Source organism: Meleagris gallopavo, chromosome 3 (assembly GCF_905368555.1).
Source record: "Meleagris gallopavo chromosome 3, MGAL_WU_HG_1.1, whole genome shotgun sequence".
Taxonomy (NCBI): Eukaryota; Metazoa; Chordata; class Aves; order Galliformes; family Phasianidae; genus Meleagris; species Meleagris gallopavo.
Genome location: NC_139406.1, coordinates 60913809 through 60926326, shown reverse-complemented (window position 1 = coordinate 60926326; position 12518 = coordinate 60913809). Strand labels below are relative to the sequence as shown.

General features: G+C 36.9%; 1 protein-coding gene across 1 annotated transcript in view; it reads left to right on the top strand.

Annotated features, from left to right (window-relative positions):
* Nucleotides 1-12518, top strand: part of ARFGEF1 (ARF guanine nucleotide exchange factor 1) — an 82983-nt gene that overhangs the window by 45217 nt on the left and 25248 nt on the right. Inside the window, exons 10-19 of the mRNA XM_085221206.1 lie at nucleotides 211-445; nucleotides 2894-2993; nucleotides 3109-3248; nucleotides 3379-3487; nucleotides 4842-5043; nucleotides 6218-6329; nucleotides 7557-7762; nucleotides 7860-7944; nucleotides 9755-9926; nucleotides 11457-11608. Coding sequence (XP_085077332.1) covers nucleotides 211-445; nucleotides 2894-2993; nucleotides 3109-3248; nucleotides 3379-3487; nucleotides 4842-5043; nucleotides 6218-6329; nucleotides 7557-7762; nucleotides 7860-7944; nucleotides 9755-9926; nucleotides 11457-11608 — 1513 coding nt within the window. The remainder of the gene's footprint in view (nucleotides 1-210; nucleotides 446-2893; nucleotides 2994-3108; nucleotides 3249-3378; nucleotides 3488-4841; nucleotides 5044-6217; nucleotides 6330-7556; nucleotides 7763-7859; nucleotides 7945-9754; nucleotides 9927-11456; nucleotides 11609-12518) is intronic.

The following is a 12518-nucleotide window of genomic DNA, read 5'->3' as shown; positions in this document are numbered from 1 at the left end:
GATCTTCAGAGTGCCATTAAAGCAGAAAAACAAGTACTTTGTGCTCTGACTAAGAAAGGATAGCATTGCGTGCTGTTGTCACTGTTATTAGATGTGCCATGCTACAGAAGAGAGAGTGGCTCAGTAGTAGTGGAAGGAAACAAATTGTTTCGAATTCATGTTTGTTTCATGTACATTACTGGGCTGATCTACTGTTTTGATTTATTCCAGATCTCATGAACTGCGGTCAAAGATTCTTTCATTACAGTTGCTTCTGTCCATTCTACAAAACGCAGGGCCTGTCTTCAGGACAAATGAGATGTTTATTAATGCTATTAAGCAGTATCTTTGTGTTGCACTGTCAAAAAATGGAGTCTCATCAGTTCCAGAAGTTTTTGAACTTTCACTTTCCATATTTCTTACTCTTCTCTCAAACTTTAAGACTCATCTGAAGATGCAAATAGAGGTACGTTACGTGGCTTCCTAATTTAAAAGATGTGGTGGGCTAAGTCTGCTTCTGTCTATATTTATATGTAGCTTAGCGTTGCTTAAAGAAATTTCTCTTTCTTCCTGAATTCCAGCTTTTGTGCAAGACTTTCCAGATCTGTCCATGCGCAGAAACTCTTTCTCAGCCAGTGGCAATTAGTGAAATATCTTTGAAATCATGTCTGGGTAAAATGTCAACATTTACTTTGAAATAGTTACAGATTCAGTAAGATCTGCTTTGTAACATCAGAAGTGGCACTTCAAGCAGTGTCAAGTTAAGTGGTTAAGTGGAAAATGGATGGGAAAATTTTTCTAAGGAGGACTATTTAAAAAAATTACCATCGTATTTTAACTTGAACATAAAATGAAGTCTTGGAAAAGAAGTAGGCCATTTCATCAGTTAAAAGTAGACATTTACATAAACTAATAAATTTTACTGTGCAAAACATGCCTTGATTTACAGGTAGTCTTGTAAGTCTGGAAGTCAAGTTTGTGAAAAGATGCTGAGAGATGTAGATAATATTCTACTTACAAAGACCTTGAATTCACGCATTTCTTCATCCATGTATGTCACTGTTTGAGTTGATGTCTCACGAAATCTTCAGAGGAAGAACCTAGTTTTCCTATACTTGTTACTGCTAAATATCTGCTTATAAAGTATGGTTTCAAGAAATCTATTCCCTGATTGTGAGTAAAGAATTTTCTTGCAGCTACTGATCCTAAAGGTTATTCAAAAGATGTGGGTAGACAAGTCGATATCTTCACATTCAATTTTTGTCTTGGAGCTGTAAGGAGAGCCATATGCTCTGATTTACAGTATGTAAAATCTATAGATTTTGGGATTGAGGCAATGTTCATCATCTGTTCAAGATATTCTTGGCATATTTTAAAGAGTAGTTTCAGATTCTGTTGAAAGACTAACCTCCCTTGGTCTTTTGACTTAAATTTTCCACTAACAAAGTCCTCTGACAGTTAAATACTAGGTCTTTTCTGAATTCTCTTGTAACTATATTTCTAAACGGGTCACTGGATGTATTTGCAGTAATGTATGGCTAATTCTGGCATACTTTCCCGTCTCCCTCCTGCTTTTGCTTTGTGGTTTTCATCCAAATCTGGTCTTAGGTATCAAAGAATTTTGAGTGCCACTGGACTGTGTGTAACCATCACTGTCTTTTGGTGATGGTGAATAAGTTAGCACTTTTTTTATTATCACTTGACCAAATGAAAAAAAAATTGCTCTTCTCCAGTTTAATTTTTTTATATGCTAGAAATAAAAACTCAGCTCTATAACATGATTTGCCATAAGTGACATAGTGCTCAGTACTATTTTTAACTAATTAAAGGTATGTAATCAGCACACCTTCGAGAAATTGTTCATCATGCAATATGCTTTTCCAAAGCTGATATTAGAAGCAGAAATTCCACGTAAGAAGCATAGAGATCTAAAGCGTCTTTAAAATATGCAAACTGTGCAGCTAATTTCTCTTGTAGCTTGAAATGTTTTTGTACTTAAGATGTTTATCTCTGCCTTTACACTCCTTTCCAGCTCCCCAAAACTAAGAATTGCTCATAGCAGAACATATGTTAAAATTGTCTTCCTCTGTTTGGATTCCATAAAGTTATTAATAAAACCACATTACTCTGAGTGTTTTCAATTGCTTAAAATTTTGTTCCACTTACACTAGTCTTTGATCTAGAAGTGAGAAAAAGCCTGCTGTACCTTCTAAGCATACCCAGTTGAAATTATTCAGGTTAAAATACTAATGCACGTGGTGAGGACCCAATTGAGAGGGAATTTAAATAGTCATACTTCTGAACAAAAACATTAGCACTGAAGTAATTTCAGGAAAAGTTAATATTTGTTTCAGAAAGTGAACTTCTGTTAATGGATGTGTTACATTTTTTTAATGCTGTCTGACCAGTACTTCTTTAATGCTGCTGTATAGTGATCCTCCTGTATCAGGATATCTCCCTTCTAATGATACTGATATTTTTAATTGACATGATTTGCCATTCTTTACATGTGTGCCAATCATTATCTTGTAGAGAAAAAAGTTTGTGGTGGGTAATGTCTGTTTCTAAATCTTAAATGATTTTGAACTCTAAAATTATCTCAGATTTGCCGATAGGCTATATTGACTTTGAGTATTTCACAGTATTCTTGGCTCTTCTGATTTTGAGTGATCAGAATACAAAACAAGTTTTTAGCTGTCCAGAAATACATAAATACTAATTTGAAGTCCTGATTTGAACATAGGAAACACAAACTATATTTTCTACCTTTTTTCTTTATTTTATTTTCTCCTGTTTTTCTAGAATGCTTCTTTTCAGTTATCCATGTGTTTTCAGAATAATGTACTGGAATACTGGCCATTAAATTTCAGTACAGTGCATGTAATGGATCTCTTTCTTCTTTCTGAAATATTAGGTTTTCTTCAAAGAAATTTTCCTGTATATCTTGGAAACATCTACTAGCTCATTTGATCATAAGTGGATGGTTATACAGACACTGACACGGATATGTGCAGGTACTAAGATCTTCTTTGTTACAGTTTTTACATTTTTATGCTGAAAACCAAAACTATACTTTTGTTGAATGATGTAGTCTTGGTTCCAGATTTCACAATGTCACTTTGTTTATAGATGCCCAGAGTGTAGTGGACATCTACGTGAACTATGATTGTGACTTAAATGCAGCAAATATATTTGAAAGGCTGGTTAATGACCTATCAAAGATTGCTCAAGGAAGAGGTAGCCAAGAACTTGGCATGTCCAATGTTCAGGTAACAAAAAAAAAAAAAACCCCAAAAAAACAACAACAACAAAAAAACTTATGAAATGCCATGTTTCTTGAAATGATAAAACGAAGCTGTTTGTTCCACTAATGTATTTCTTTTTTTTTTTTTTTCCTAGGAATTAAGTTTGAGGAAGAAGGGACTGGAGTGCTTAGTATCAATCTTGAAATGCATGGTGGAGTGGAGTAAAGATCAGTATGTAAATCCCAATTCTCAGACAACACTTGGTAAGGCATGAGACAACTTTCTTATGGTTTTAGTAAAGAGTTGCCACCGGAATTTAGTGTATTTCTACAGTATTTTGATATTTCTAGTTCCAGATTGGTAAAACCTCATGCATGGATTAGTGTCATTTGTATGATTCGTCTGTCTTAATTGTATGAATTCCTATAATGCTGTTACACTGGAGATTACTAAATCCTTTCATTTCACATATTTCTAACTTTGAAAAAGACCTTAAAATGTAATTTGAAATGCCTTTAGTTTCATATTGATTTAATTACTATTTAAGCAACTAGGATGGAGGGTGATTTTTTTCTTTTCAAGGCTCCAGGGAGACCTCATTGTGGCCTTCCAGTATTTGGAAGGAGAGTATAAACAGGAGCGGGTATGACTGTTTACATGGGCTGATTGTGATAGGACAAGGGGAGTGGTTTTAAACTAATGCAGGGGAGGTTTAGGTTAGATATTAGGAGGAAGTTTTTCACTCAGAGGGTGGTGACACACTGGAACAGGTTGCCCAAGGAGGTTGTGGATGCCCCATCCCTGGAGGCATCCAAGGCCAGGCTGGATGTGGCTCTGGGCAGCCTGGTCTGGTGGTTGGTGACCCTGCACCAGCAAGGGGGTGTGAAACTAGATGATCATTGTGGTCCTTTTCAACCCAGACCATTCTATGATTCTCTGATTTATTAATGTATAGCTAGGAAACGTCCATTGTTGTAAATAGTGAAGAAACTGAATCACTACTTGCTTTATTCTTGTTTTCATCTCAGGCCAGGTTGAAACTATTAAGGTTATACCAGAATTTTTATGTTCAGAGTTTAGTTTGGTAGTTGAAGTAACAAAGTGGAAGTGGAAGCTTAGAGGTGGTTAGCACTACTGTCACTGAACTGAGTGAGAGCACCAGCTACTTGGCATGTGTGATCATAAACATTTTTAGGCGCTCTGTTTCAGAAACTTTCACTGTGATTTGCTTTGTGTCAAAGGTAACTTCCATCTTAAGAATAAAAGAATCTATAACTAGATTTCTAAGTTGTTCTTGTTTTTTTTCCTAAATACTATAGAGTATAGGTGTAATTTAAGTTGAAATATCAAATAGATGATACAATGAAAGAATCCTCCTTGATGCACTCTAGTGATTTTCTGCTTTTCTTCCCAATGAAAGCAGAACCAGAGTATTTATAGAAAAATAAATATATCATTGATGATAACTGTTATAACTTTTAGAAGCCTTTAGAGAGGATTTGAAAAATAATTGATAAAAATAAAATAAAAAATATTTGAAGAATTTTGACTTGATTTCGATTTCTTTTGACTTGAATGTACTGTATTTCCTACATATGTAATCCTTTCAATTTGTAGGGCAAGAAAAACCTACAGAACAGGACAGCAATGAAACCAAACACCCTGAGACAATTAACAGATATGGAAGCTTGAATTCCTTGGATTCTACTGCTTCATCAGGAATTGGCAGCTACAGCACGCAGATGTCTGGCACTGACAACCCAGAGCAGTTTGAGGTCCTAAAGCAACAAAAGGAAATAATAGAACAAGGAATTGACTTGTGAGTGCCTTTTATCACCCATGGGAGGGTGGATTCTTTTGGAACTATGAAGATTCCTGGGTTTTTCTTCCTTCTCCTCATAGATACTCATCTTGTGTTAGGAAAAAAACTCTGGATGTAACAGCACTTCCTCTGGTGAAAGAGTGCTGAATGGTGTCCCCTTTGGAGCCTGTCAACAGTGTTTTGTGTTAACCTAATTCCTCACAGCTAGAAGATGAGTACTCTGAATGTTTGTTCTTTTTTCTCCAGACCTGCTTGTCTAAAAATAAGATTTTTAATTGGTATGTAAAGAACATTGAACTCACGTAATCAGTTAAATAGTACCTATTTTGCTGTACACGTTACTGGTGAAAGTGAAATAGTCTCCTCCTAATTCATTATTTTTTCATAATTTGAACTGTGGATAATACCATTGCTCATGGATTCTGACATGAATCTTCCATGTGATTTCAGACTCGTCACCTCATCTCCTCATTGAGATCACTTTAAGCAGAACTAGAAGTTTTCTGTAGTGTAGTATTCAGACTCTGAAAAAATATGCCTTAGACCTTCAGTGTTTCAGTTTCTGTCACTTGTTTCCTTGTGTAGTGCATTTCCATTCTTATAGGCAACTCACGGATATAGAGAGTCATTCACAGAGACAAAAATGAAGAGCAACAAAGCATAATTATTCCTTTCCAGATCAAGAATTTGCTGATTTGCTGATGTGTATGTTTTTTTTTTTTTTTCCTGAAGATAACACTTCAAAATGCATTTTATTTATATGTATATGTACATACATATTCATATGTATACATGAATATACAGTTCTGGAATGTACAATAAACACGGAATTCTAGTTTGTTTTTGTTAGATCAAGGAAGAGCAGAAACTGAAAATCAGAATAAATAATAGTTCTGTTTAGTGAGATCGGCTTGGATGCCATAAGGGCATTTACATAAGAAAGAGGAAGAGGCGGCCATTCACAGGAGTAAAAATTCATCGTCTGATGAAGGGAATAATCAAGAATAACTTACTCCTTTCTGATACACAGTTTGATAAAGGGAAAATACTTACGTACAGATTTTTGATCTCTCATCCAAAATTTATTTAATCTTCTTTGTTAAAGCATTTATGGTTTTGTGCATAGGTAAGAGAGTTAACTCTTCATTCCATCTTGATCTTGATTGTACAGGTTCAATAAGAAGCCAAAGAGGGGGATTCAGTACCTGCAAGAACAAGGAATGCTTGGCACTACCCCTGAAGATATTGCTCAATTCTTGCATCAAGAGGAGAGATTAGATTCAGTAAGAAAATTGTTTTCCTGATGTTTCTTCTTGGTTATGCTGATGTCTTGATATTAATTGCCAGTCACATGTGTGTTTTAAAGCATATAATTTGCTTGTGCAATGGAGAGGGAGACTTCTGTCTTTGTAAATTTGGGAAGTCATGGAGTTAGGAATATAACTTACAATATGAGAGTTGTACCCTGTCATATAAGCATCCTGCAGTTCAGTGGAGTGTAAAAAGGTGGACCTACTTGAACTGACTCAAGACTTGCTGATGTTCCTAGGCCTGTATTTTAGTTAACTGTATTTATTGAGTCCAGAAAGGGACTGTCAGAATTAACTGGACTTTATAGGCAGCTGAAAAACAATGTGGCACTGACAATGTGAAAAGTGCATTTGCTGCCTCCCAGTGGAAAGTTATTTAGTCTAGATGTTGTGTTTGATTTGATTTACTGCTAGGGAGCTGTTGCTGAACTTGGGATTGTCCTGCAGTATCTGGCAGAGGATGATGGGAATATCTTACATTGGTATTGTCACAGAAGACATGGCTTTCTTAAACAGCAGTCAGCACCACTGTGCTTAGCAGCTACCTAATTATTTCATAAGGAAAGGTGTGCATATACCCATGATGGCAGCTCTGGCTTCAGCGACAAATTTCAGTACTGGAATTTGGAATCAGCCATCAGAAATTGTTAACCTCAGTTGATACATGCAGACACCTTTATCCGAATGTCGAATGCAAAGTATTTTTCACAGACACCTTTCTCTGAATCCAAGGTAGCAGTGATAGTGACACTGACAGTCATCAGGGGGATGTATTTGAACATGACCAACATATGTTTGGGCATGACTCTCAGGCATTTGAAGTCTGTAATGTAGTGGGTAGTTTATGTTAGTAAACCTTTCATTCCTATAACTTAACTAGCTATAAAGAGCAGAGAAAGGAAGTTACTGGTAATACTGTCTTTTGTACATGTGGTCTTAATCTAATAGAACAAAATGGTATGAGTCAAATCAGAGGAGTAGAAAAACAGGCATATAGAGCATGTAAGAGAGCATTGGAATATCTAGGCAAAATGCTTTGCTTTAGAGAATAGAGGAGAAGCAGTGTGTCTGAGCTGCATTCAGGCTTTTCTTTTTGTGTAATGTATTGGCAGTATGAGTCTGTTGTTCTTAATCTTCCTACCTCTCTTCCCTTGCCCCAGTGTAAGTGTGCTAGTTTGTATTTCTCTGTTCCTGTTTTAGACTCAGGTTGGGGAGTTCCTGGGAGACAATGATAAATTCAACAAAGAAGTCATGTATGCATACGTAGACCAGCACGACTTCTCAGGAAAGGATTTTGTTTCAGCTCTGCGTCTGTTTCTTGAGGGATTTCGCCTTCCAGGAGAGGCTCAAAAAATTGATCGGCTAATGGAGAAATTTGCTGCTAGATATTTAGAATGTAACCAAGGGTAAGCCATGCTTTATCTCCTGAACTTTGGAAAGTTGAATAATAAGTGAATCCTAATATGTTAAATTTGCTGTTGTTTTTCTTCTTTCTCAACTCAGGCAAACTCTTTTTGCTAGTGCAGACACTGCATATGTCTTGGCTTATTCAATTATCATGTTGACAACAGATCTTCACAGTCCACAGGTATGTTGCTATGGAAATATTTTTATCATCTGTAGACATCTAAATTTCAGCCTTTTTGACAATACAGTTTTAAAAGCTTAATGTTCAGTTTAATCACAGAATCATAGAAAGGCTTGGGTTGGAAGGAACCTCAAAGATCATCAAACTGTAAGTTCCCTGCCATAGGCAGGATTGCCAGCCACTAGATCAAATGCTAGATCAGATTGCACAGGGCCCCATCTAACCTGGCCTTAAACACCTCCAGGAATGGGGCATCCACAACCTCCCTGGGAAACCTGTTCCAGCACCTTACCACTCACTCAGTAAAAAACTTCCCCCTGACATCTAATTTAAATCTCCCTTCTTTTAGATTAAAATAATTCACTCTTGTTCTATCACTATCTACCTGTGTAAAAAGTTGTTTTCCCTCATGTTCATTATCTCATTTTAAATATGGGAAGCTGCAGACTGAATAAGTCCAGGTCTTTCAGCTAGTGTTCATAGAAGAGGTGCTTCAGCTCTTGGATCATCTTCCTGGTCCTCCTCTGGATCCTCTTCAAAAGCTTCGCATCTTTCCTATGTTGGGAGCCCTAGAATTGGATGCAGTGCTCCAGCTGGGGCCTCACAAGGGCAGAACAGAGGGGGGACAGTCACCTCCTTTGCCCTGCTGGTCATTCCTTTTCTAATGGAACCCAGCATACCATTGGCCTATCAGGCTACAGGTGCATACTGCTGGCTCATGTTAAGTTTTTCATCAGTCAGGACCCCTAAGTCCTTCTCAGCAGGACTAACCTCAAGGAGTTCTTCTCCCAGCTTGTATACATATCTGGGATTGCCTCGACCCAAGTGCAAAAGTTTGCGTTTTGCTTTGTTGAACCTCATTAGGTTCACAAAGGGCCTGCCTTTTGAGTTTATCGAGGTCCTTCTGGATGGCTTGACTTCCTTTTTATGTATCAACTGCCCCAGTCATCTCAGTGTCATCAGCAAACTTACAGAGGATGCATTTAATCCTGTCATCTGTCTCATTGCTAATAATGTTAAAGTGTAGTAGATCCAAGTTTGGCCCTTGGGGGACACACTCTTTACCAGCATCCTCTTGGATGTAGGACCATTGACCATTAACCTTCTGATTACAACCTTCCAACCAATTCCTTATCCACCAAAGCCTACCCTTCATCTCTCTCCTATTTAGAGATAGGGATGGTAGTATGCACGTAAAACATATGGTAGCTAAAGTTTGTGTGCCTCTTAAGTAACACTGTTTCATGGATATGAAGATTTTTAAGTTGTTTTGGTTAGCACTTTCTGTAAGGTATTGTTTCCCTACTTGCATTGGCTCTGACACTGAACGTAGTAATCTGCTGCCTTGTAGAACTTGTATAATTACTTACCCATTGATTTTAGCACAAATCTACTCCTAATTTCAGACAGTTATGATACAGCCTTATTTCAGTAAACTTCCACAGTGCATAATATTTGAAAGTTTAGTAATTAGCCATTATTACTTTAAAAAAAAAAAATCTGCAAAAAGTATTGAATTCTGGGTTTGTATTTAGAACAAATAGTCTGGTCTGTATGAAAAAAGTGTATTTTTTTGGTAATGTATGGCTGATATACCTGCAGTTCCTACTTGAATATTATGTTGTTGCCCACATGTCCATGCACAGCGATGTAGATTTCATAAAGAAATCTTGAGTATGTTGGATACTTAACAATTTCTTTTGAATCAGCAGGTTCATGGTAATTTATCTGTCCAGCTGCTTTTAGGCAGTGTTTTAACTTCTATGAGCATGTTTCTTGTTCGTATTAAAAGATTCTTTCTGGTTTTCAGGTTAAGAATAAAATGACAAAAGAACAATATATTAAAATGAATAGAGGTATCAATGACAGTAAAGATCTCCCTGAAGAATATCTGTCTGCGATCTATAATGAAATAGCAGGAAAGAAGATTTCAATGAAAGAAACAAAAGAATTAACAATACCTACAAAATCCAGTAAGCAAAGTAAGTAACTGCAGTTAGCACTGGCTTTTCAGTGTCATGTAACTATATCTCCTATTTAAAATGAGAGAGCAATGAAATCAGTATGATTTATATAACTCAATAATAGACTTACATAACTCATGTCATGTTGTTTTATCATAAATGCACGTTGCTACCTTCACATGTGTGTTAAACGCAACTGTTTATTTTCACTTCCCTGTGCTACTGAATTTCTGGTTTTTACTGCGAAGAGTATGCTGAATTTGGGTTTTGCTGTTGACCAGGACCAGGGGGAGATACATATGAGGGCTTCATGAAATAGGAGTGTTGTCAAATAGGTGTGGTGCAGAACAAATGCAGTAGTACTACCTTCTGGCTTTGGGCTAAGCATTGTGGTGGTGTTTTATTGTTGTTTTTTTTTTTTTTTTTTCCTGCAGTAAGCAGACTTCTTCAAAAATCTTTCATTGTTTCATTTACAGGGCCTTAGCTGACTGCTTTTCAGATTATCTTTTCTTCTCTCTAATACCAGACAGACTTTCTTGTGGTTTGCACCATGTGAAAATTCAGAAGCTACTCATTCTAGCTGTTAGACAGAGACTATTAAGAGAGACTGTTGTTTTATTCCTAATGTAGCCAAGTTTGTATATGTTTAAGCAGAAGTCCTAGGTTAGTCTTTTGAACAGATTGCTTGCAGGAAATTTTATCTGGAAAAAACACCCATCCAATTTTCTATAATCACTCGGTTAATTTTTTATTATAATTTTTAAAAAGCTGCATGTATTAGGCTTCAGTTTGTTTTTCTTGATAAGGTGGACGTTCCACTACTGAAATGAAAGGGTGAAAAAGTAGTTCCCTGAGAAAAAAGATGTCCTTGTATTTCTGTGGTTTGCAGTGGTGATGGCTTGCTATGAAACTTCCATTCAATTTGAAGTTAGCTTAGTGGATATGATTTTTATGTTGTCAGTTGAGGTGATAGAGAAGGAATGCTTTTTATGCAAATTGGATCAAAATTAGGTTACATTTCATACATAAACTTGTCTTAAGTTAAATTATATCAATATTCTTGCTGATACATTAACTTAATGACTGTTTACATGGATGGATAACGATAGGACAAGGGGGAATGGTTTTAAATTAACACAGGGGAGATTTAAGTTAGATATTAGGAGGAAGTTTTTACTCAGAGGGTAGTGACACACTGGAACACGTTGCCCAAAGAGGCTGTGGATGCCCTGTCCCTGGAAGCATTCAAGGCCAGGCTGGATGTGGCTCTGGGCAGCCTGGTCTGGTGGTTGGTGACCCTGCACATAGCAGGGGGAAGGGGGGGGTGTGAAACTAGATGATCACTGTGGTCCGTTTTAACCCAGGCCATTCTATGATTCTGTGGTAACTTTGGAGAATACCAAAAAAAAACAAAAACAAAAAAACAAAAAAAAAAAAAAAAAAAAAACTGAATTCAACTTGATGGAAAATTTTTAAAATTCTGTTACTCCTGAAGATGCCACTGCTATAGATGTATGAATGTAAAAAGAAGAAAAAATGTGTTTGCAGGTGTTGCCAGTGAAAAGCAGAGAAGACTCCTATATAATCTGGAAATGGAACAAATGGCTAAGACAGCTAAAGCTCTTATGGAGGCAGTGAGTCATGTTCAGGCACCATTTACCAGCGCAACACACCTGGAGCATGTGAGACCCATGTTTAAGGTGAGCTACATTTTTAGATACATAATGCAAATATTGTGGAGTTTTTTCATACAAAAAGCTGACAGAATTTGCTGAAAATACTGAAGGTATGTATCCACTGTGTTTTGATTCTTTTCTAATTTATTTAACATGTAAAGGGATGAATGAACTTTGAGCTCTTCTACTGCAGTTCCATTTACACTGGGATTTCAGGAGTTTGTATGCCTTGATGCAATGGAGAAATTAGGAGGAGTATTGAGAGAAACAAAAGTGTAAAGACTAGTTAAAAACTTGAAATAATGGAATTTTTATTTTATGTATGGGGATGTAGTCCAAGCAATCTCATACTAATCCCAGTGTATTGTTTGGGTCCCTCCTGCTGCTCTGAAGAGTGATTACTTCGCATTTCGGGGGAGCAGTTACTGGAATAAACTTCTGCCTGATGTTCACTGTTTCAAATGAGTATTTCAGTGGGACTTAGGTGGTTGTCTAGTTTGGGGGCAGGTAGCTAGACCTGTGTTAAGGTTTTTATTTGTTTGCTTTTAAAACTTGTATTATTCTAAACAGCCTTCCTTACCACTTTATATGTGCAAAGTTATCTGCAACCCAAATGCCTTTTCCCATACCAGTGACTCGTTTTTTTAGTTAAAAAATATGCTCAGTAGTTTACTGTGTCAGAGAATGCTAGTGGATATGATCTTTGGCCACTAATTTGTTTTGGTAAACTGACCCTGAAAGAGGTTGTTGTGCTCTTTCCGTCTGCTCTCATTTGCTGCCCTTTTCCCAGGTGCTCGTATGATCCCTTTGTGAACTGTTCCAGGGAGTTAAATTCTCAGAAGACTACCCTGAAAAGAGACAGATAGTTCCCTGATGCAGTTTGCTATAGAGTCAGATTGAGCTTTAGACCCTGGCTAGAAAGCGAATGAGGATG